The 26,670-nt window shown below is 37.0% G+C and overlaps 1 protein-coding gene across 1 annotated transcript in view; it reads right to left on the bottom strand.

Moving 5' to 3' along the window:
• Positions 1–26,670, bottom strand: part of IPO8 (importin 8) — a 178,016-nt gene that overhangs the window by 42,596 nt on the left and 108,750 nt on the right. The window contains exons 14-18 of the mRNA XM_074195331.1: positions 11,823–11,989; positions 11,085–11,098; positions 7,768–7,893; positions 7,215–7,312; positions 2,960–3,055 (exon numbers count right to left, since the gene is read on the bottom strand). Coding sequence (XP_074051432.1) covers positions 2,960–3,055; positions 7,215–7,312; positions 7,768–7,893; positions 11,085–11,098; positions 11,823–11,989 — 501 coding nt within the window. The remainder of the gene's footprint in view (positions 1–2,959; positions 3,056–7,214; positions 7,313–7,767; positions 7,894–11,084; positions 11,099–11,822; positions 11,990–26,670) is intronic.

The following is a 26,670-nucleotide window of genomic DNA, read 5'->3' as shown; positions in this document are numbered from 1 at the left end:
TGCTCTATCCACTGTATCACTAGCTGCCCTTTCTTTTAATGTAGTAATGATTTTCAGTCTGATTATTCTGTCTCTATTTTATTTTATATTTTTAAATTCTTTTTATTTTTCCATTACATATAACAACTTTTTACATTCATATTTTAAATTTCTGAGTTTCAAATTTTCTCCCTCCCTACTCTCCCCTTTACTGAAAATCCTGTGACGATTCTTAAAGTCTGACAGTCTTTCAAGTCAAATTTTTCCACAGTGGGTACCCAACATATTCTTCCAATCTTTTTCTTTTTTCACTCTGTATTAATATTTCTTGCAATGGAATCTCAGTTCTTTTAGCTCCGTTCTATTTTTCACTTCTGCTCCACCTTCTATTCTAAATTATTTATTCTCCTTCCAGTGTTTTTCCCTCAAGAGCTCATATTTAATTTTTAAGTTATTTCTTCTTGGAGTTTTTTTAAAGCAAGCTATTTTTCTTGATGGTTCTATTTGTATTTATTGTAGAGTTATTCTATTAGGCATCTTTTAACCCACATTTTACTAACTGTAATTATTATTTTATTCTGTTAACTCATGTCTCTAAAAGCAATCTTTTTTTTTTGAGACTGTATTAGGATTTCATTCTTATTCTCTTGGATGGGGAAAATGATCCTGATTTTCTCTGTTCAAAATGAATGTTACTAATGTACAATGTTCTTGATATAACATTTGATTCCTGATCCCCTTAGTCCCCACTCTTCTTCAATCTTTACTTGTGACCTAGCATGGAATTAGGAAAAAGCCCCACTACTTGCCTTAAACAGTTATTTCTGCCTACACATGTTGGTGGCACAAAAAGAGTGTAGGGTCTGGCTCTTCTTGAGGAATCAGCAGCTAGAAGTTGGTTTTAAACATTGCTACTGTACTTTCAAGTAAGTATGACAGAGGAAATCATTCTGGATTTAAAGTCCAATGAAGGACCCTAAGACTTCTTTTTCTCTTCTCTGCTTCTTTGGTCCTACAACACAAGCACTATCAGAGATCATGCTGGTTTTGGAGGACCTTCAATGCACTGAGGTATCTGGGTGCTCCACTGCCTCCATCTGCCTTAGCAGTCATTTAGTGGTGACTTTTTTCCCCTGTTGCAAATCTGACAATATACTGGAAATTAACCTGACTTCAAAGTTCTTGGAGAGACAGACATGCAAGAATGACCCAGGTCCCTCTTCTGGCATTCTGCTCCTTGCACAGTAAACTACTAAGATTCTCCTTACTTCAGGTCCCATTTCCCAAAGAGAGCACTGGCTTCAGTGCCTACTCTCTCAGTCTCCTATAGCATCTCCTAAGTAAAATAACCACAGATTTCTCACCATCTTCTTCAGCAATAATCTTAAATTATATGAAGCTACAACCTAATGCTTCCTTTGTTTTATTAGTCACTCTTTCTTTTTATATTTTTTTTTTTATGTTTTTGCAAGGCAAATGGGGTTAAGTGGCTTGCCCAAGGCCACACTTGATACCTTTTTAAATATTTGCTGGGGAGTTTCTAAGGTGAGGTAGGCTCAGGTATAACTTTTCCATATCATCTACCAAAAATCCATTGTCCCTCCAAGTAAATTGGTAAACCCCTTGAGATCATGACCTATTTTATGTCTTTAATTCCAATAGCAAGGTATGAAAGAAGCTCAATAAATATTTTCTTGATGAGAACTAATGAAAATTTTCAATTCTGACTCATAATTCAAATAAAACAAAGAATTTCAAAAAAGAATCACAAACAGTATTTATTGTGGGATTTGAAATAGAAGAACCAAAGGAGGATAGAAAATTAAGAATAACATTGTAATTCCTTATAACAAGAACAATAGATCAAATTCTCCTGTTGCAACTCAGAAGCTTATCTAAGATGTCTTAGAAAGTGAGCAATATGGGGCATCTAGGTGGTGTAGTGGATAGAGGACCAATTCTGGAATCAGGGAGACTCTTAAGTTAAAATCTAGCCTCAAACACTTATTAATTTAAAACCCTGGCAAAGATTTTAACATTTATCAAAATAAATAAATGAATGAATGAATGGATAGATAGATAGATAATAGAGATAGATAGATAAATAAATACATAAGCAAATAAATTAATTAATTAATTAAATAAATGAATGAATGAATACATGAATGACAAATTATAAATAAATAAATAAATGAGTGAATAGAATTTAATAGTATTTATTAATTCCAAATGACTCAAAAAAGGGGGGAGGGGATGGTGAGGGTACAGGGGAATGGGGGATGAAGAGGGTGAAGAGGAGGAAGAGAAGCAATCAATAAGAAAGTAAGAAGTTGAAAAGATTTTGTTAAATTGGTCAGGAAGGATGTTTTAATAATAGGAACTATTTTGAATTCAAACTGGAAAATGAGATAGATATTAAAATAAAAATGATAAAGGAAAAGTCAACTGAAAAATATAAGGATTAGGAATAAGAAATAAAGAAAATATATTTTTATAACAATCCTAATCAAAATAATAAATACTTTAATCTCCTCTATAGATTTTCATTAATAATTATTGGAGGGGCGGCTAGGTGGCACAGTGGATAAAGCACTGGCCCTGGAATCAGGAGTACCTGGGTTCAAATCCGGTCTCAGACACTTAATAATTACGTAGCTGTGTGGCCTTAGGCAAGACACTTAACCCCATTTGCCTTGCAAAATAAATAAATAAACAAATGAACAAATAAATAAATAAATAGATAGATAGATAGATAGATAAATAAATAAATGAATAAATAAATAAATAAGTGAATAAAGAATTGTTGGGAAGCATTCTAAAATCCTCGAAAATATTCCAAAATGACCATAAATATTTTCAACCCTATATTGAATAGGATTTGGTACCAACTGACCCAAATCATAGAAAATCTTTCTATTACTTTAAAAACAAATATGTGAATTTATATTAAAACAAAGGCTGTTTTCATAATATTTATTACCTGATCAATTCCTCTTCCTCTGCACTGAAGAATAATTACTTCTAATAGTTTGGCTGCATGACATTCTGCATCTTCTCCTGCATCTCCAGTCAACACCTATAATTATTTACTACAAATTAGCATATCAATAGATAATGTGGCATTTCAATTAAAACTAGCTTTGAAACTAAAACCACTGATATGCTGCTATTTAATGTTACTTTCCAACAAAAATAAGTAGGAAAAAAACAAATGTATTCTTTTTATTGTTCTATTTTAAATAAACACACAAAATAATATTTTATGTGTATTTTATACAAGAAATTATATACATTATCTGATCTGATCCTCACAAATAATATTGTGAGGTGCCCAGGGCATTTTAATCCCTTTATTCAGAAAAGGATAGTTTAGATTTTAGAAAGGTTCAGATGACTGTCCCATGATTATGTAGACAGTAAAATAGCAAATGAAAATGGTGATATCACACCCAGGTCTTCTAATTCCAATGTTCTATCCACAACTGTTTGACCCTTCTCACACAGATCAGGAAATGTATGTATAAGTAAATGTATAAGTAAATTTTTCAAATTTCAAGAGTTTACCACTTTTAGCATCAAAACTTCCATTTTAATCATTTGCTTGGAACTTTTTCTAAAGATGTATTATATACATTTGTTTTAATAAACAAATCAGTATCTTCTAAGTTATAAATGATAACGTATAAAAATAAGTTTTTGTACAAAACAGTAATACAGACATGGCTAATGAAAGTGGCAGAGTTTAATTTGCTTTATTTTTCCAAATAATTGTGCTTTCTAAATCAAGCCTTTCATTTATCTCCCTTATTTGCTACTAAAGGTAACCAAGGTTATTCAGAATAACTAAGAAATCATAGACATCAGGAAAAAATAAAGATCACAGAATTACATGGATAGAGTACATATAAGCTAATATTCTCATCCATTTTATCCAAGATGAGAGAGCAAAGAACTTGCTCAAGTCATATAGTTAATTACTTGAAAATCTAGAATTAGAACTAGAACTGGTTCCTGATTTTCAGTTCAATTACTGATCAATCAATAAACAAGGGCAGCAAGGTGATGGAATGTCCACTCCCAGATGGCTCCAAAAAAGAAAAGTGAGTCTGGTGGTGAGCACAGCACTCCCTTCACTCGAATCCGCTTTTTTGTGCTTGTCATAGCATTACCTCCCTGATGTCATGTTCTTCTTTGAGGAAGAAGGACAAACATCATCAATCAATAAGCATTTATTAAGCATCTAAATGGAACTATGCTAGGTGCTGAGATTTCAAAGACAAAACAAACACAATCTGATCTCTGAAAGTTTACATTCTATCAGAAGAGGCAACAATTTACAAAAGTATATTAAAAATATACAAAAATGAAGGCAAAGGGATAAGTGGGGAAAAGGGGCATTAATACAAGATCTAAAAAAAGACTTCTATGTAGAAAATGGAGTTGGCTAGCAGAGCTTTGAAGGAAACAAGAGATACTGACAAGCAGAAATAAGAAAGAGTACATTCCAGGAATGAGGAATAGCCTGTGCAAAGGCAGGGATGGCAGAAGGAATGCTAAGTGTGAAAAATAACAAACAATTTGGCTAGAACATACAGAGTAGTGAAGGAGAGTAATGAATAATAAATTGGAAAAGAAGAAAGGAATCAGAGTGTAAAGAACTTTAAGTGCCAGATGTAAGAATTTAACCTTGATCCTACACATAAGGCACTGGAGTTGCTGAATAAAGGAGTCACATGGGCTTACACTGACACTAAAGCAATACCATTTCATGGAAGATAAGATTAGAATGAAGAGAAATAAGGCAGTGAGACTAGTACAAATAAGGCGGTGCAAATCTGAATGAAAGTAGTGGCTGTGCAGTTAGCAAAAAGGTGTAAGATATGAGAGACACCATAAAGATAGTATAAAGATAGATCTAAGTAACTGTATGAGAGGGAGAATGAGAAGTCAAAGATGACAGCAATATTGCAGTATAGGTCACTAAAAAGCAATTTATAGAATTAGGTCATTTCAGAAGAGAGGTAGGTTTAAAGGTAAAGATAAATTTTCTTCTCAATATTTAATTTTAGATGCCCAGAGAATATACGTGTGTGGGACACACATACATACACACACACAAATACACACACACACACACACACACACACACACACACATTTCGAAATCTTCAATAGGTGATATATGACTGGCATTCAGAGCTAGATATATAAACATATAGCCAAAGACAATCGTAAAAGATTTGTGATGGAAAATGAAAACCAAGGCATACTATTTTTACTTTTTTTTAAAATGTTTTTTTTCCTCAAGATTTTTTCCCCTTTATTCTAATTACTCTTTCACAACATGACTAATATGGAATTCTGTTTAACATGACTGTACATATATAACCTATATCAGAATATTCACTATCACGGGGAGAGAAAAGGGAAAGAAGGGAGGCAGAAAAAAATGCAACTCAAAAATCTTACAAAAAATGAATACTGAAAACTATCTTTACAAGAAATTAGAAAATTGTGTGTGTGTGTGTGTGTGTGTGTGTGTGTGTGTGTGTGTGTATCTGGGGGGCACATGCATAAAGATGATTATTAAATGCATGAAACACTGATGAGGTACCAAAAAGAAATAAAAGAATAATGAATTTATTTCTGAGTGTGCTCATTCTATGTACAATTTTAAATAAGTGGTTCTATTCAAACTTCTTTACAAATTACCAGTCTCCTAAATGTTCAGAACGGTTGCAGTGACTATCATGATCTCTACTCTACAGATGTATGATGTTTTATATGTGTGTGTGTGTGTGTGCATATTTTGTATTATAATATAATGTATTATAATCTATACACATATCTATATGAAAACATACACATATATAAAACACTTATATATTACATAGAATGTATAAAACAAGAGAGGCAAAATTCATAGCAATGAGTCTCAGAAGGGTCCACTAGAGAAATAAATGGAAGCTCACAGAATACAACTGGAGACAATTTGGATTAAACCTTTTATAATTTAGCATAAACTTTTCATTTTACCATACATAGAGTTCTTTAAGTGTGAAGTGTTCAATTTAGATGTACTTTTAAAAAAATAACTTCTTACATAATATTTTTATTCAAAATCCATGATTTTGAAACAATGATACTTATAATTGATAAAAACCGGTTACTATTTCTAAGAATTACAAAGCATTTAACTTTTAAATATTGCCTATATGCTACAAAGAAGATTAAATACTCAAAAATACTATCAATACCAATTTTTCAAATTATGAAAGCAAATAATGTATTATGATTTGAAGGTACAAGTTGATAAATACAATAGCAACCTTTATAAAATGCCAATGCTAAGGACAACTTTTTTTTTTGTCAAGGCAATTAGGGTTAAGTGACTTGATCAATAAGACAACTATTGAGTGTCAAGTAACTGAGAACAAATTTTGAACTCAGATACTCCTGACTCCAGGCCTGGTATTTTATTCTAGTTGCCCCTCCAAGGATATTTCTAAAATACTAAATATATTTGAGGTAAAAAAAAAAAAATTTGGAAAGATTACTCTAAAAAGGAGCACAGTTGTTTATATATAACAAGATTGCACATGTATAACCTGTACAGATTATTTGCGGCTGTGAGAAGGGGAAGAAGAAAGGGAGGGAGATAGCAAAATGTGGAATTCAAACTATCACAAAAAGATGAATGTTGAAAATTATCTTTGCATGTAATTGAAAAAAAAATAAAACAAAATGACATTTAAAATATAAATACAATAGGGCAGCTAGGTGGTACAATGGATAGAGCACCAGCTCAGGAGGCAGGAATATATGAGGTCAAATCCTGCCTCAGACATTTAATTACCTAGCTGTATGGCCTTGGGTAAGCCACTTAATCCCATTTGCCTTGCAAAAACCTAAAAATAAATAAACAAATAAACAAATACAAAGAAATTGGGAAACAATTAACAAAAAAAATAAAAAAGCATGATATGATAAAATAATAAAGGAAAATAAATAAAGGAAAAAGAACATGCTTATAATAAAACAATACAAAAGAGGGGGCAGCTGGGTGGCGCAGTGGATAAAGCACCGGCCCTGGAGTCAGGAGTACCTGAGTTCAAATCCTACCTCAGACACTTAATAATTCCCTAGCTGTGTGGCCTTGGGCAGGCCACTTAACCCCATTGCCTTGCAAAAAAAAAAAAAGAAAAGAAAAAAAAAGAAAAGAAAGGCCATTCTTACCTTTCTACACATTGTGTAAATTATCTCTAAGTGCTTAGGATTGGATAGTAAAGTTACAGTATCTATAGTAACATAGTTGTGCAGAAGAGGCATCATGTCTGAAAAACAAGGATATGTCAAAGTCTGCATTAAAAGAATATAAAAAAGTAAATATTCTCATAGAAAATAGATTTTCATTTTCTTTGCTCATTAATATCTTTCCTTAGAATCATAAGTTTAAACTTGGAAGCTGGCTTAGAAATAATCTAATAGTTGAGTTAAATAAGATCAAAGTTTTTAATACCACAAACTTAAGCTCTAGGAAGACCAAGGATAGTCATTATTGAGCACATTTTAAAGAAACAATATACACTCAATAATGCTCACATTCCTGGGAAAACAATCCTACAGCTCACTAAACCTTTTTTCTAAAAGAAAATTGAGGAATTTGTGACTAGAATTACCAGAAGGAATTATATCTTTGTCTTTGTTTTGTTTCTTTCAAATTGCTGTTAGAACTTTACAATATAATAATATTAAATTACACAATAGCAGGAAGAAAAAGTAGCTTTACCTGCAAAGTATTCAAAGCAATCCTGCTGAAAAACTTCAAACAATATAGCTAATAGTTGCCACATTTGAGGTGAAATCATCTGGCATGTCAAACTATATGCCAATGAAAGAATTTCTTCATAGAATTCTGAAAGAAAAGAGTATGATTATAAAATTGAAAAACAGCATCAAATTATTAAGCAACACCAGAGATTTTTTAAATAAAACATTAATCTAACTATGCACACCATTATACCTCCAATATTTGTGAGCATCTCATCTTAAAATTTTTTTCAAAGTTTACTCTCTTGCTTCTACAGTCAACAACTTTTACCTTATCCTTTTTTTCCAAAAGGATGAAAGTCTCAGTATGTAAGTCTGTTTTTACTTTTACTTTATTATCAAAAAAATAAGACTATTGGAAAAATAAAAGGATATATGGGTCAGAACAAAGCTTCCACTTGGGGTTTTGTAAAGGTATTCTTTGGACAGTTTTCTTAGGTTAAACCAAAACATTCTGCCCTTCAAACAGTTCTATATACCATTACATAATTATACAATTATATTGCAGTTATTTTATTTATACATTATGATCAGACTTTTAAAAAATTATTTCTTTGTTGTGAAGCAGATTCTATTTAGAACACATATTCCCATAAGGTTTTTCAGTGTCCTAAGAACTATACATATAGTTATCACTTTTATCACAAAGCAGCAATATTAAAATAGAAAGCAAAAAGTTCAATTTAACATAGTTCCATTTCAGTCACCTAAAATGTCATTACATGAGAATTCCAAATGTAATAAATTGAACTAAAGTTTGCTCTTTCATGAAAGAGCCAGTTAATGTAAAAATCAGTTCAAAGTCTTCACATTCTCACATTATCCAATTTGGTTCTTAATAAGAAAATGAGGGGTCAGCTAGGTGGCACAGTGGATAGAGCATTAACTAATTCCCCTAGTTTACTACTCAAAAAAAGTTATAAATATATAAATATATCTTTCCAACATATTTCCAGTTGACTTTTGCTTTGGAAAAATTCCTTCCTTAATCATCCTTCCCTTTAATTCCCTTTCTTTCTTCTCTTTTCTATTTCCTTGTTAAGTGAAATGTATTTTTATATTCTGTGTGTGTTTTTCTCTCCTTCAAACAATGCAAATGAGAGTGACATTTAAACGTTATTCAAAATGCTTCATCTTTACTTGTAAAGATGTCTCATTGAAAACTGCAATTGTGGGGCAGCTAGATCTGAGTTCAAATTTCAACTCAGACACTTAATAATAATTACCTAGAAAACTGCAATTGTATGAGGTAGTTTTCCCCAACCTTTCTTCCGTCCCCACTCTTCACCTCCTTTTCCATTCTTTTTTTAAGATTTATAAGACATAACAAAAGCACTCATAAATCTCACATCTAATTAGATTTCCCTCTATGAAATCTGGGGATGATAGGGTTCACAGAGTCCATGGTTCATCCCTGAGTATGGAAGGACATACAAGTACTGAAGACAAACTAGGAGGAGGGCATGGGGGGGGGGGGGATAGAAATGAGGATGAAGCAGGATAAAGGTTTCCTCTCAACATGGAAGTCTCAAGTCAAGCCTCCATTTGATGGCAGTGGATGTGGTCCCCTTCATCCATCACTGTTTTAACTTGGAGGGGATATTTTTATGCTTTGAATTTTTTCTTTTTAGGTTGGGGGAAGAGGCCAAGGAGAACTCCACAGTGGGGCAGGAATGGAGAGAGAGAGCATAGTATTGTACAGTAAAGTAAATACTTGTTTTTTGGGAATGCAAACTTCTTTCAGAATTCTTTATTCTTTATTTGCTCCCAAAAAGTCTGATCCAGGGCAAAAAAAATTTGCATAAGGCAAATTTACTTGGAGTACTGTTTGTAGTCCAATGATTACTAATTCTTTTTTCCTCCTCAATCTTTTTCCTAGGTCAATTTCTTTTACTATATCTTGTATTTTCTTCCATCTTTTTCAGTCTTCTAACTTTGTTTTAAGATTTCTATCTCATGGAGTAAATCATTGGCTACTATTTAGTCTATCCTAATTTTCAGAGAATTTGTTACTTGGGTTAGGTTTTGTAGCACTTATGTCACTCTATTAATTTCTTTCCAATTCTATCTTCTCCTTCATTATCTCATTTCATTAAATAAAAAAATTGTATAAACCCTTATAAATTCTCAACTTTTCTATATATGACTAGCATGATACAGCAGGAAGAGCTAGAAAGAGAAATCCCATTCAAAGTAACCACATACAATATAAAATACCTGGGAGTCTTATTTGCCAAAGTAGACTAAGAAACCTTTAGAAAACAATTACAAAATGTTTCTCACACAAATATAATCGGATTTAAATAACTGGGCAAACAACAACTGCTCATGGATACATCGAGCTAATATAATAAAAATGACAATTCTACCAACACTTAACTACCTGTTTAGTGCCCTACCAATCAAAATTCTAAATAATTACTTTAATGAGTTAGAAAAAATTGTAAGTAATTTCATATGGAGAAATAAAAAGTCAAGAATTTCCAGAGATTCAATGAAAAAAAGTGCAAAGGAAGGTGGCTAAGCCTTATCAGATCTAAAATTATATTATAAAGCATCTGTCATCAAAACTGTCTGGTATTGGCTAAGAAATGAAATTCAATTTTTAAATAATGAGAATTTTCCATTCCCAAGAAACATTTTTAAATCCTCCAAATTACTAATAGAGAAATTCACATTAAGGTAACTTCACATATCAGACTGGCAAAGATACCAAAAAGAAGATAATTCTAGGAGAGGTTGTGGGAAAACACATCCATTAAGACTGTCAATAAAACTATGAATTAGTCCACCCATTCAAAAAAATAACTGGAAACTTAAATCCAGTTTGAGGCCTATTCCCAAAGATCAAAGAAAGAGGAAAAGAAAATATGTACAAAAATATTGATAGCAGTCCACTGTGTAGTGGCAAAGAAATGAAAACTAAGGGATTACTACTTGATTTGATAGCATATGAATGTAATATTATTGTGCCATAAGAAATGACAAAATAGCTGGTTTTAGAGAAAGAAAGATCTTTATGACCTTTTCAGAGTGAACTGAGTAGAACCAGCAGAACAATAACAATGTTAGAGGACTTTGAAAGACTTGAAAACTAGCCCATGAAATGACTAACCAAGACTCCAAAGGACTAATGATTTAAGTATTTTAACAGCTCTTTAAAGCTATTTAACATCTCTTTAAAGAGGTGACAGAGTCAAGATGCAGAATACAATGTACATTTTCAGATAAAGGCAATATAGAATTTACCTTAATTATGCGTATTTTAAAACTAACTTTCTACCCCTAACCTAAAGAGAGAAAAAGGAACAGAGCAGTCAAAAATTAAAAAGAAAAGAGGAGAGAATAATTGAATCTTTTTTTTCATGAAGAGAAGGAATACCAGAAAAAGTCCTATTTATTATATACTTTAAAAGAAAATCAAGCTGTATATAAGGAATCTGAAGTTTTCATGTGCACTACTCATTTTCTGTTCTATTATATATAATATATATACCATATAAACCAAAAAATATATATATATACCAAATAAACAAGCATTTTGCCTCATATAAACATAAAATAACAATGTTTCCAGTTTTAAAAATTGCTACTTTATTTTAATTTTGGACATAGTACAATACTCTACCTTTGAATAAATTTTAAAGGCTGTGTATGATTACATAATGTAAATATATTACTTAATTCAATTTTTCCTTTATGTTTACTTTGCTGAAGATATTTTGTTCTGATGTAAAATTTACCTGAAATTTACTTGCTTTTTTGTTGGCATTATAAGAAAATAAACCAAACTTCTCCTCCATTTAAACACACACACACACACACACACACACACACACACACACACACACACAAACACAAACAAACAACCTGCGGCCTGCTCACCCCCCCCCCAATGGAAATAGAACTGGTCGTGTAAGACCCTGAGTTTCGAAATCTATGAACTTCAGGCTGAATGCCTGTAAGATCCTGAGTGTCGAAACCTGTCAACTTTTGCCTGAATGCCTCTAAGACCCTGAATGTCGAAACCTATGAACTTTTGCCCAAATTCTGCCCCTAAGTCTCTGCTTGGTCAGCTTGCTGAGTTTCTGTCTGATCAGCTTCTGGAGATTCTGCTGGGTCAGCTCTCGGACCATGCAATGGGGGGCTTCTCTATGAAACAGGGGGACTTCTCCGAGGACCTGTATCCAATAAGAACACGCCGCACCATCTCAAGACAATCAGTAGGCAGATGCTTGGAAATCCCCCACTGAACCATATATAAGGTCTCTCCTCACTTTACTCGGGGTTCCAGGATCCTAACCCTGACCTAGGATGGAACCCTAGCTCGAGCTAGTTTAATAAACCCTTGCTATTGCATCTCCATTGTGTCGAGTGCCTCTGTTCTGTAATTAGGGACTTTTCTCGGACCTTAACAGTAGTTAAGGTTCTTGAGTTCAGAGTCCTAGAAAAACTTCACCAGAATATGAGTGCAGACTGTGGTCAAGGTAGTGGTGATAATTTTACTTGCTTATCCCATATTGCTTCCCTTCTCTCCCTCAAGAGATACCTTGCTGCTTCAGGTAACCTTACTTTCCTGCATTATGGGTATAAACTGCTGGGGTTAACTACCTATTTTTACATAAGAATCTGTTCCTGGGATGGTGGCTGTGAGGAATGGGCTTTAAATAGGACCAGTGGGGGCAGCTGGTGGCACAGTGGATAGAGCAACTGGCCTTGGAGTCAGGAGTACCTGAGTTCAAATCCAGACACTTAACCCCATTGCCTTGCATAAAAAACCTAAAAATAAATAAATAGATAAATAAATAAATAATTGGGGCCAATGGTACAGAGGTGCTGTCATACCTAGGACTCTTGTGTTTACATGTTGGGAGCTGTAGGTCAGTTGTTAATGTTGATAGTGGTAGATCTGCATGTAAGTATTCCTATAAAATATGTGAAAGATATACACATATGTATATATGTATATTTATACATATATACACATATATATGGATGGATGCAGAATATGTATATGTATGGGGTTATAGAAATAAATATATATTTACATAGAGATGGTAATTAAAGTCCTGGGAGCTTATATGATCATTAAATGAGAGATATAAAAAGAGATGAAAAGGAGACCCAGGGCTGAGCCATGAACTACTTCCATAGTTAGAACAAGTGATATAGGTAATGAATTAGTAAAGAAACACTAAAGGAACAATCAGACAGGAAGAGGAAGATCTAAGAAATAATCCAGAAACCCAAAGAGAAGAGCTCCTCTACAAAACTTCATTTGAGGAAACAATGACCCCAGATATCATGCTCTATTCAAACTCAGACCAATCAATGACATTCCAAACAGATTTTATATTTCTACACTGGTGGCCTTCTTACACTGGCAATGCCTGCATTCCTACACTGTCTTCCTCCAAGGTTCCTCCCAACTGTCTAGTTGAAGAAACACCTCACTCAGATCCTCTTTTCAGTTCCCTTTTATGTTCTGTCTTTTTTGCATTCACTTGTATTTCCAGAGTCTAGTACAGAACCTAACACAACATAAGCACTTAATAAATTATCTATCTAATTACTATATAGCTACCTACCTAAAAAGTTCTAGAAGGATTAGAACTGAGACAAACAGACTTGACAAATAAAGACTAGGTAATTTCAGAAAGAATTATAGAAGTAAAGTGGGAAAATTAGAAGTCAGTTTATAAAAAACCTTAAGTATGAATGAGAAAACAAAGTAGAGGTCTAATAGGAAGGGTTTTTTGGTTTTGTTTGTTTTTTTAGAATGGTCAAGAAGTGGAACCTATGCAACAGCACAAGTACTGAAAAACAGGCAATTGGTGTTCCTGTTTTCCTAAATACTTGCACTACTCTTTAATTATATTAGTTATGATTAAATTCCATAGAATGTCCTGTCTGTGTTCCTGATTCACTGGTAAAGTAATCTACCTACAAAATTCCAACAATAACATCCAACAAAAATTCCTGCTTTCAATGAGACAGACAGAAAGCGGTTAGAAAGTTCCTCTCTGGAGCGGCTAGGTGGCGTAGTGGACAAAGCACTGGCCTTGGAGTCAGGAGTACCTGGGTTCAAATCCGGTCTCAGACTAGTTCCCCCAAGCCCTACTTTGTTTTCCCCAAGTATTGCCCACCTGCTATTCTTACAACCATCCTGATCACCCATAATTCTCCCTTTGCATAGAAGGATTCAATATGAAAGCCTTGTGATACTATCTATGAAATAAGTACACCACCTATTTTCGGCTTTCTATGATGTTTTATTGCTAATAATTTGTTTGAAACTCCAATTTCCCTAAATAAAAGGAGGCAAGGAGGCAAATCCCAAAAGTTAATGCTTACCCCCCTTCAATAAACTGTAAAACAAAGCCATGTCTAAAAATTTTCCAAATTCTTCTCTTCCACTGATACTTATTATCTGAATATTAAACCTCAAAGCACTCTTATAGACAATGGAAGCTATATCAAAATGTAAGGATCCCACACCAAAGTAGGCTAGCATGGCCATTAAGCACTGAAAAATCTGCTTCATAATATGATCTGTACATGTGGGACATTTGATTGAAGAAGGTAATTTTCAACCTCAGAGGGGGTGGAAGAGAAGGACTAACTATGAGGAACTTAATGCTATTGAACTGTTCATATTCCAAACTTTCACATTTATAAGAGCTGTTAGAAGGAACATGTATGGACAGGACACAGGAAGGAGTGGAATATAATGGTATGATATAGTAAAAAGATGGAGTCAATGGGTGATAAAGGAAAGTACGGAGGAAGGGAAAGGAGATGAAGAACAAGAAAATAAGAAAATTCACAGAATGAAAAGAGGGAATGCAAGGGGGAATAAGTGAGCTTTCATTCTCGTCAAAAATGGCTCAGTGGATAGAGCACCAGCCCTGGAATCAGGAGCACCTGAGCTCAAATCTGCCCCAGACACTTAATAATTACCTAGGTGTATGGCCTTGGGCAAGCCACTTAACCCCATTGCCTTGCAAAAAAAAAAAAAAAATGACTCAGACAGTAAATAACATAACACACTTAATAGGGAGAGGAAATCTATCTTACCTATTCTTGAGGTTTACTCTAATGTTTACTCTTTTTTCATCATTTTTATTTAAATTTTAATTGTTTTCCAATTAGATACAACAGTATTATCTACCTATCATTTTTTGTAAGGTTTAGAATTTTACAATTTTTCCCCCCACCCTTCCTTCCCTCCCCCAAGAAGGCTGTCTGATAGTCTTTACAGTGTTTCCATGCTATATATTGATCAAAATTGAATGTGTTATAAGAGTAAATGTAAGAGTACATAATAACCTCCCCCCCAAAGAAGATGAGAAACCTCAAGAACAGACAGAGAGAGAGAGAGAGGAAAAAAAAATGTACTTCAGTCTGTGTTCAGATTCCAATGGCTCTGTCTCTGGGGTAAGTTGCTTTCTTTATCACAAGTCCACAAGAGAAGTTGCTTTAATATTTTTCCCATGGTTGCTATTACTAGCTGTACCTCCACTCTATTCCTCCCCACTCTCATTTATTCTATTCTCTCTCTCCTTTCATCCTGGCCCTGTCCAAAAGTGTGTTGTATCTGAGTAGCCTCTCCCTCATTCTTCCCTCTCTTCTATCACCTATTTCCCCCTTGCCTCCCCCCATTCCCCATTATCCTGTCCTTTTCTTCTTATTTTTCTCTAGGGTCAGATAGATTTCCTCACCCTATTAAGTGTGTATGTTATTTCCTCTCTGAGCCATTTCTGATGACAATAAGGCTCACTCATTTCCCCTTGCCTTCCTCCTTTCCACTCCATTGAAAAAGCTTTTTCTTGACTCATATGTGAAATTTTTTAGTTGCTTCAACTCCTTTCCCTTCCCCCCAGTACTTTCCTTTATCACTCATTGAATCCATCTTTTTATTATATTATACCATTATATTCCACTCCTTACTAAGTCCAGTCTGTATATGCTCCTTTTAACAGCTCTTATAAATGAGAAAGTTCATATGAGTTATCAATATCTTCTTCCCAGGCAAGTATACAAACAGTTCAATATCATTACCCTCATACTTACTCCTTCTCTTTCACCACCACCCCCTATGGTCCACCAGAGTCCTGTACTTGGAGATCAAACTTTCTGTTCAACTCTGGTTGTTTCAGTAGGAAAGTATGAAAGTCCCCTGTTTCATTATCCATCTTTTCCCCTGAAAGAAGATGCTTAGTTTTGCTGTATAGCTGATTCCCGATTGTAAACCAAGATCTTTTGCCTTCCAGAAAATAATATTCCAATCAGTATGAGCCCATAATGTAGGTGCTGCCAGAACCTGTGTAATCTTGACTATGGAGCCTCAGAGGTTGAATTGTTTGTTTCTGGCAGCATTTAGAATTTTCTCTTTGATTTGGGAGTTTTAGAAATTGGGAGAAGAAATGAGAGTGATGCAGATAAATCATGAAAACCAAATCAACAGCTTGGTGAAAGAAATACAAAAAAATACTGAAGAAAATAATATATTAAAAACCACTTTAGGCCAAATGGAAAAAGCAACACAAAAGACAAATGATAAGAGTGCCTTAAAAAGCAGAATTGGCCAGCTGGAAAAAGAGATAAAAAAGCTCTCTAAAGAAAATAACTCCTTCAAATGTAGAATGGAACTAAAAGAAGCTGATGACTTTGCAACAAATCAGGAAGAAATAAAACTATACCAAAAAGACAAAAAATTAGAAGAAAATGTGAAATATCTCATTAGAAGAACAACCAACCTCAAAAACAGATCCAGAAAAAATAATTTAAAAATTATTAGGCTACCTGAAAGTCATGACCAGGAAAAGAGCCTACACTGCATTTTTCAGGAAATAATACAAGAGGGGGTGGAGCCAAGACGCCAACAAGAACAATTGAGTCTTAGGCGCTCTCTCGTAAATCTTCGAAACTAAGGACTCTAACTAAATTTTCAAGAGAAAGAACCCACGGAGGGACCCAGTAAGGCAGTTCTCCTACTCAAGGTAACCTGGAAAAGAACAGAAAGACTCTGCTCCCCGGGGCTGGAGGGGTGGCCCACCAGCGGGGTGGCCCGCCAGAGCCAAAGAACTTCAGCCTCCCGGAGGCAGCCCTGGGTGGCTCACAGCAGTGGAGGAGTTTCCTGACCTACGCCCCAGGGAGCACTGGGCACAAATGGGGAACAGTGGCAGGGGGAGGGGGGACCACAGCCAGAGCAAGCACGTGAAGCCCAGCCCTCAGGACACACAGCCAGCAGCATGGCCAAGGCAGTCCAGCTCCAGGAAACAGAAGCAGGCGGAGCCAGTAAGCAGGAGCTCCCAGGGCAGGAGCCCATTGAACCTAGGGAGGGGAGTGAAGAGAGACTGCAGAGCTCTGCCCCTGGAACAGGACTCTGGGGATCTATCCACATTCAGATCCTGATCACAGTCTAGGCCCCCCAGTAAAACAGCAGGGGACCCCACCTCAGCCCGTGGCAGAGGGGGGCGCTTATGGTCACTCACAGACCAGGAGGGAGGACAGAGCCTCACACACTGAGATCCTTGTGCAAGTGTCCCAAAAGCTCAGGAAGTACCCCAAAAACAGGCTTAGGCTGGGAAAATGAGTAAGCAGAGAAAAAAGAGGAACACCATTGAGAAATATTTTGTATATGAGCCCAAGAAGGATCAAAATACTCAGTCTGAAGATGAGAAAGTACAAGATCCTGCATCTAAAGACTCCAAGACAAACAGAAATTGGGCTCAGGCTATGACAAAGCTCAAAAAACACTTTGAAAATCAAATGAGGGAGTTAGAAGAAAAACTGGGAAGAGATGCAGAAAAACATGAAAATGAAGTCAGCAACTTAGTCGAGGAAATCCAAAAAATTCTTAAGAAAATAGCATGCTAGGGGCGGCTAGGTGGCACAGTGGATAAAGCACAGGCCTGGAGTCAGGAGTACCTAGGTTCAAATCCAGTTTCAGACACTTAATAATTACCTAGCTGTGTGGCCTTGGGCAAGCCACTTAACCCCATTTGCCTTGCAAAAACCTTAAAAAAAAAAAAAAGGAAATAGCATGCTAAAAACTAACTTAGGTCAAATGGATAAAACAGTTCAAAAAGTTATTGAGGAGAAGAAGGCTGTAAAAAGCAAAATTGACCAGATGGAAAAAGAGTTAAGAAAACTCTCTGAGGAAAACAAATTCTTCAGACAAAGAATAGAACACAGGGAGATTGATGAATTTATCAGAAATCAGGACTCAACACTTCAAAACCAAAAAATGAAAAATTGGAAGAAAATGTGAAACATCTCACTGAAAAAACAACTGATATGGAAAACAGATCTAGGAAAGATAATTTAAAAATTATTGGAATACCTGAGAGTCATGATCAGGTGGTGTGGCTTGCTTCCTTGGGACCCACAGCCCCTCCAGGAGGGGAGATGAGAATAAGGAGTCAAGCCACTATTGCCTTATGCCTCCAGCTCAAATTTTATTACTGCTTAGCTAATACATATATACTGTTAGGTCTTCTGGGGTAGAACAAAGAATAATGAGGTAATTGGGGGAATGCAATCGGTGTGTACGCGCAGCATCTTGCATTACAGGATGGGGGGTACATCAGGGAGGAGATAAGGCACAGCTGTGTCTAGTGCCCTTGGTCAGTGGGGCAGAAAGTCCAGCTCCCAAGGACTCTAGCTCCCAAGGACTCTGGTTCACCTTATCTCTCAGGGCATCAAGCCAGCTTCTGAGACTGTCTAGGTGGCGGTTTACTTGGAGATGATTTCTGTCATGGCTGTTAGAACAGCCTGTGTACCCACAATCAGGAAAAGAGCCTTGATATCATTTTCATTTTCATTTTTTTAATATTTAATATTTATTTATTCTCATTTTGTACAAATTTTTTATACATTAATAAAATATTCTTGTATAAGAGTAAATAAAATACCCCCTCCCCCCAAAAAAATATACTCACTTAAGTGATAAAGTAAAAGGGAGAGAAAAAATTAAAATTAAAAAAAATTAATACTAATAATTGTAGGTATGGTCAGGTGGTGCAGTGGATGGAGCACCCAAGCCCACATCTGGCCCCGTATACCCAACAACAATCATCCAGTCACGTGACATGCAAGTCACCTGAACACCACTGCCCTGCAAAAACCAAAAAAAGAAAAAAAACTCAAAATAAAATAAAATAGTAATAATAACTAGGGGTGGCTAGGTGGAGGACAGAGCATTGGCCCTTGAGCAAGGAGCACCTGGGTCCAAATCTGGCCTCAGAACCCAACGATCACCCTGCTATGCGGCCCCAGGTGGGCCCCCCAGCCCCATTTGCCCTGCACGCCCCCAAAAAATGATAATAAAAAATGTGCTTCAGTCTTTGTTCCAACACCAACAACTCTGTCGCAAGTGGATCACATTCTTTATGATAAGTCCATGGCAAAAGTTACTTCCATATTTTTCCACTGTTGCCATTGCTGATTGCAACTCCCTCCTTTCATAATTCTCCAATACCATGTACTATAGTTTTCTCTCTCCTTTCACTCTGACTCTGCTTTAGGGTAGTTGAGTGGCACATCAAACAGATCCCTGGCCCTGGGGCCAAGAGGCCCTGAGCCCCCATACCATCCCTTAGGCCCAGAATCCACCTGACCCTATGGACCCAGACAGGCCATCCAATACCAGCCCCTTGCATGAAGCAAAAAAGAAAATGTGTTATATCTGACCACTCTCCCTCCGTGGTCCATCCTCTCCTCCATCACTCACATCACCCCCCCTTCCCCCAGTCCCCCGCTCCTTCTTACTCCAGATACCTATACCCCATTAAGTATATATGCTGTTTCCTCTCCTAGCCACCTCTGATAAGAGCGAAGATTCCCTCATTCCCCCTTGCCTTCACCCCTTCCATATCATTGCAGTAGCTCATTGTAATAAAGAAAAATCTTATTATATGAATTATATTAGCCTATTCCCCCTCTCCTTTTTCTTTCTCCCATTACATTTCCCTTTTTTTTTCTATTGACTACATTTTTACTCCATATTTTATTTTCGAATTCAGCTTTCTCCTGTGCTTCAACTATAAAAGCTCCCTCTACCTGCTCTATTAACTGAGAAGGTTCATATGAGTATTATCAGTGTCATTTTTCTATACAGGAATAAATACATTAAGTTCATCATCAAGTCCCTCATATTTTCCCCCTCTCCTCCAATCTCTATGCTTTACCTGAGACCTGTATCTGAAGATCAAACCTTCTGTTCAGCTCTAGCCATTCCAACAGGAATATTTGAAATTCCGCTGGTTCATTGAAAGTCCATCTTTTTCGCAGGAAGAGGACATTCAGCCTTGCTGGGTAGTTAATTCTTGGCTGCATTCTAAGCTCTTTTGCCTTCTGGTATATTATATTCCGTTGGGAGCCAGGGTCTCTAAGCTGTTTGACACAGTCGTAGCAAAAAGACTCAAGGCAGTCTCACTGCCTAATGGAACAACATTTCCTTCTTCATTATATGTAGGGATTTCATGCATACCAATATTCATAAGTTTATTATTGATTACAATATTTACTCACCCTAATACTGGAATGACTATAAAGAAAGGATTTCAGAAAAATTTCTTGAATAAAACAGATTGTAAACTCTGTCCAAATTTAACAGGTATGCCTCTCTCTGAGACATACAAAAGGCTTCAACATTATGAAATCTCTGGAAAACCCAGCACTGGGAATTCCAAGGAGATACCAGAATATATACAGGGAAAGCAGATACAAGATGGGTCAGATAGAATTCCAGGGAAATTAATAGTTTTGCCCCCCTTACCATGCACAGGAATATATGAAAAAGATGGTGAGAAAATAGTTAGTACAGGTGACCGATATGTGAACTCTAGCAGCCTTAGTTTCATGGGAAAGAAAAAGTCACAGAAACTGTGGCTTCTACCAACTAGGCCAGAAAGAAAAATTGGTTATTGTAAGAGTTAACAGATGGGTGGACAAGCATAAAGACCCTCACTACAGACTGTTAAGGAAGTGTATCAAAAAACATTACCTACACAAAAAATATAAAAAACGTTCCATTAAAAGAACTGCTTAATTAATAACCCTAAATGAATTAACAATTATACAATGTAGTAATAAATATGGTAACAGACAGGTTAAGGTCATCAAGGTCCAAGTAGGGATAAGAAATTAATTAGCTATATGATTATTACTTAAACTTGTAATCACATGATTAAAACTTGTAATCATATGAACTATATGATTGATGATGAAAGTTATACACTCTTGTAACCAAGGAAATGATCTCAGCTTGCTTGCTTGAAACATACATGATTTTGAAACTATAAAAATAAATCCAAGCAGCTGACAGTCAGCCAACCTGCTCCTGCCTTTACCCACTTGTTGACTCAACTCATTTCGCCGAATCTATCCCTCCTGTCAGGTTCCAAGAACCCTGCGGAGGCTGGACCCTGCAATATTCCAAGCCCTATGAGCTTCCAATGTAGCTGCTGCTAAATTCTGTGTGATCCTGACTGCAGCTCCATGATATTTGAATTGTGTCCTTCTGGCTACTTGTAATATTTTCTCTTTGACTTGGGAGTTCTGGAACTTGGCTATAATATTCCTAGGGGTTGGTTTTTTGAGATCTCTTTCTCAAGGGGATTGGTGGATTCTCTCCATTTCTATTTTGCCCTCTGCTTCTAGGATATCAGGGCAATTTTCCTGTAGTAATTCTTTGAAAATGATGTCAAGGCTCTTTTCCTGATCATGACATTCAGGTATTCCAATAATTTTTAAATTATCTTTCCTAAGTCTGTTTTCCATATCAGTTGATTTTTCAATGAGATATTTCACATTTTCTTCTAATTTTTCATTGTTTTTGGTTTTGAAGTATTGGTTCCTGATTTCTGGTAAATTCATCAATCTCCCCGAGTTCTATTCTTTGTTAGAAGGATTTGTTCTCAGAGAGTTTTCTTATCTCTTTTTCCATCTGGCCAATATTGCTTTTTAAAGCATTCTTCTCCTCAATAACTTTTTGAACTGTTTTATCCATTTGACCTAAGCTAGTTTTTAGCATGCTATTTTCTTCAGCATTTTTTTGGATTTCCTTTTCTAGTCTGCTGATTTCATTTTCATGTTTTTCCTGCATCTCTTTCCATTCTTTTCCCAGTTTTTCTTCTAACTCCCTAGTTTGATTTTCAAAGTCTTTTTTGAGCTCTGTCATAGCCTGAGCCCAATTTCTATTTTTCTTGGAGTCTTTAGATGTAGGAGCTTGTGCTTTCTCATCTTCAGACTGAGTATATTGATCCTTCTTGGGTTCATAGATAATGTATTTCTTTCATTTTTTTTTCTTTAGGTTTTTGCAAGGCAAACAGGGTTGCCCAAGGCCACACAGCTAGGTAATTATTAAGTGTCTGAGACCGGATTTGAACCTGACTCCAAGGCCAGTGCTTTACCCACTACACCACCTAGCCACACCGATAATGTATTTCAATGGTGTTTCACTTGTTTCTCTGCTTGCTCATTTTCCCAGCCTAAGCCTGGTTTTGGGGTGCTTCCTGAGCTTTTGGGACACTCCCACAAGGGTCTCAGTGTGTGAAGTTTGTCCTCCCTCCTGGTCTGTGAATGACCACAAGCTCCACCCTCTGCCACAGGGCTCAGGTTGGGGGGGCCCTGCTGTTCTTTTGGGGGGGGGGGCTTAGACTGTGATCAGGATCTGAATGTGGTCAGAGCCCCAGAGTCCTGTTCCGGGGGCAGAGGACAGAGCTCCAGTCTCTCTCTTCACTCCCCTCCCTAGGTTCAATGGGCTCATGCCCTGGGGGCTCCTGCTTACTGGCTCCACCTGCTTCTGTTTCCTGGATCTGGAATGTAGTGGCCAAGCAGCTCTTGTTGTGTGCCCTGAGGACTTGGCTTCACTGGCTCTAGCAGGAGTCCCCCCACTGTTCCTCCAATTTGTACCTGGTGTTCCCCGGGGTGTAGGTCAGGAAACTGACCCCGCGGCTCAGCAGCTCCCAGCACCCCGGGACTGCCTCCAGGAGGCTGAAGTTCTTTTGCTCTGGCGAGCCACCCCTCTGGTGGGCCATCCCGCCAACCCCGAGGAGCAGAGCCTTTCTGCTCTTTTCCAGTTTACCTTGAGTAGGAGAACTGCGTCACTGGGTCCCTTTGTGGGTTCTGTCTCTCGAAAATTTAGTTAGAGTCCTTAGTTTCAAACATTTATGAGAGAGTGGCTAGGACAGGATCCACTCTTGTCGCCATGTTGGCTCTGCCACCCTTGATATCATTTTGAAAGAATTACTACAGGAAAATTTCCCTGATATCCTAGAAGCAGAGGGCAAAATAGAAATGGAGAGAATCCACCGATCCCCCGGAGAAAGAGATCCCAAAAAACCAACCCCTAGGAATATTATAGCCAAGTTCCAGAACTCCCAAGTCAAAGAGAAAATATTACAAGCAGCCAGAAGGACACAATTCAAATATCGTGGAGCTGCGGTCAAGATCACACAGGACTTAGCAGCAACTACATTAAAAGCTCGTACGACATATAATATACCGGAAGGCGAAAGAACTTAGAATGCAACCAAGAATCAACTACCCAGCAAAACTAAATGTCCTCTTCCAGGGAAAAAGATGGACTTTCAAATATTCCTGTTGGAATGGCCAGAGCTGAACAGAAGGTTTGATCTTCAGATACAGGACTCAGGTGAAGCATAGAGATTGGAGGAGAAGGGGAAAATATGAGGGACTTAATGATGATGAACTGCATGTATTCCTGTATAGAAAAATGACACTGATAATACTCATATGAACCTTCTCAGTTAATAGAGCAGGTAGAGGGAGCTTTTATAGTTGAAGCACAGGAGAAAGATGAATTTGAAGATAAAATATGGTGTAATAAATGGAGTCAATAGAAAAAAGGGAAATGTAATGGGAGAAAGAAAAGGGAGAGGGGGAATAGGCCAAGATATTTCATGTAATAAGATTTTTCTTTATTACAATGAGCTATTGCAATGATATGCAAGGGGGAATGAGGGAATCTTCGCTCTCATCAGAGGTGGCTAGGAGAGGAAACAGCATATATACTCAATGGGGTATAGGCATCTGGAGTAAGAAGGGGGGGACAGGGGGAAGGGGGGATGTGAGTGATGGAGGAGAGGATGGACCATGGGGGGAGAGTGGTCAGATATAACACATTTTCTTTTATACTTCATGAAAGGGACTGGGATTGGAAGGCCTGTCCAGGACCATAGGGCCAGGTGGATGCTGGGCCTAAGGGGTGGTATGGGGGCTCAGGGCCTCTTAGCCCCAGGGCCAGGGATCTGTCTGATATGCCACTCAGCTACCCTAAAGGAGAGTCAGAGTGAAAGGAGAGAGAAAATATAGTACATGGAGTACAGTGGAGAAATATGAAAGGAGGGAGTTGCGATCAGCAATGGCAATGGTGGAAAAATATGGAAGTAATTTTTGCGATGGGCTTATCATAAAGAATGTGATCCACCCACGACACAGTTGTTGGTGTTGGAACAAAGACTCAACCACATTTTTTATTATTATTATTTGGGGTGGGGTACAGGGCAAATGGGGCTGGGTGGCCTGCCTGGGGCCGCATGGCAGGGTGATCGTTGGGAGTCTGAGGCCGGATTTGGACCCGGGTGCTCCTGGCTCAAGGACCAATGCTCTGTCCGCCACCCAACCACCCCTACTATTATTCCTATTTTATTTTAGGTCTTTTTTTTTCTTTTTCTTTATTTTGGTTTTTGCAGGGCAATGGGGTTGGGGTGGCTTGTATGTCACATGGCTGGGTGATTGTTGGATGTACAATGCCAGATGTGGGCTCAGGTGCTTGTGGCTCCAGGCCTGGTGCTCCGTCCATTGCACCACCTGGCCATACCAACAATTACTACTATTATTTTTTTTTAATTTCAATTTTTTTCTCTCCCCTTTACTTTATTGCTCAAGCGAGTCTATATTTTGGGGGGTACGGGGTATTTTGTTTACTCTTAAACAAAAACATTTTATTAATGTATAAAAAACATTATTTGTACAAAATGAGAATAAATAAATATTAAATATAAAAAAAAGAAATAATACAAGAAAATTGTCCTGAGATGCTGGAAGCTGAGGGTAAAACAGAAATTAAAGGAATTCACCAATCACGTCCCAAAAGACATCCCAAAAGAAAAACTCCCAGGAATATTATAGCCAAATTCCCAAACTCCCAAGTCAAAGAGAAAATTCTAAAAGCTGCCAAAAACAAACAATTCAACTACCATGGCTCTACAATCAGCATTACACAGGATCTGGCAGCATCTACATTAAGGACTTGTAGGAATTGGAATATGATATTCTGGAAGGCAAAAGATCTTGGTTTACAACTGAGAATCAACTACCCAGCAAAACTAAACATCCTCTTTCAGGGGAAAAGATGGACTTTCAGTGAAACAGGGGACTTTCAAACTTTCCTATTGAAACAACTAGAGCTGAACAGAAAGTTGGATCTCCAAGTACAGGACTCAGGTGAATAATAGAGGGGGTGGATGAGAAGGACTAACTATGAGGAACTTAATGATGTTGAACCATTTGTATTCCTGCATGGGAAGAAGATACTGATAACTCATATGAACTTTCTCATTTATAAGAGCTGTTAGAAGGAGCATATATAGATAGGGCAGGGCACAGGAAGGAGAGGAATATAATGGTATAATATAGAAAAAAGATGGATTCAATGGGTGATAAAGGAAAGCACTGGGAGGAAGAGAAAAGAGAGGAAGAAGGAGCTAAGATATTTCACATAAGAGTCAAGAAAAAGTTTTTTCAATAGAGTGGAGCAGAGGAAAGTGAGGGAGAATGAGTGAGTCTTCATTCTCATCAGAAATGGCTCAGAAAGGAAATAACATACACAGTTAAAAGGGTATAAAAATCTGGCTTACCGTAGAGAAAAAATGAGAAGAAAGGGATGGGGTAAAGGGGAATGGGGGGAGGGAAGTGGGGGGAATAGGTGCTAGAAAGAGGGAAGATTATCAGAGAGGGTACTCAGATACAACTTACTTTTAGACAGGGCCAAGATGAAAGGAGAGAGAGATTAGAATAAATAAGAGTGGGGAAGAATAGAGTGGAGGGAAATACAGCTAGTAACAGCAACTGTGCGAAAAATATTGAAGCAACTTCTCTGATGGACTTACGATAAAGAAGGCAACTCACCCCAGAGAGAGAGACATTGGAATCTGAACAAAGAAGACTGAAGTACATTTTTTTTCCTCTCTCTCTCTCTCTCTCCCCCTATTCTTGAGTGTTCTCATCTTCTTTGGGGGGGGGGGGGTTATGTTTACTCTTATAACAAAATTATTGTAATAATATAAAATAAATAAACCAAAAAAAAGAGTCTATTCGGATATTAACTATTGCCTTTCTCATTCTACATTCCTTCTTATCACCCCTTCAATCATACTCTTAGCCCCTTTCCCAGTCTACTTCTTTTTTTGGACAAGATAAATTTCTACACCCAACTAGTGTATCTGTATGACTTTTGCTGTATGTTTCTTCCTTTTCCAAAAGACCTCAGATTGGGGCGGCTAGTTGGCACAGTGGATAGAGCCCCAGCCCTGGAGTCAGGAGTACCTAAGTTCAAATCCGGCCTCAGACACTTAATTACCTAGCTGTGTGGCCTTGGGCAAGCCACTTAACCCCATTTGCCTTGAAAAAAAAACCTAAAAAAGCGAAAGACCTCAGATGGAAGTGAGATTCAAGTAGCCCTGTTCCAATTTTTCCCTACATTGTAAGAAGTCATCCTCATATATCTTTTATGAGATAATGTTTTTAATTCATACTCTCTGTTCCCCCTTCTCAAAGTTCATTGCTTTCTCAACTATGCATTTTTCTATTAAGGTTATCCCAATATATT

The sequence above is a fragment of the Macrotis lagotis genome, chromosome 7, assembly GCF_037893015.1.
Source record: "Macrotis lagotis isolate mMagLag1 chromosome 7, bilby.v1.9.chrom.fasta, whole genome shotgun sequence".
Classification (NCBI taxonomy): Eukaryota; Metazoa; Chordata; class Mammalia; order Peramelemorphia; family Peramelidae; genus Macrotis; species Macrotis lagotis.
Note: the sequence above shows the minus strand (reverse complement) of the source record. Positions and strands in the feature narration are given on the sequence as shown.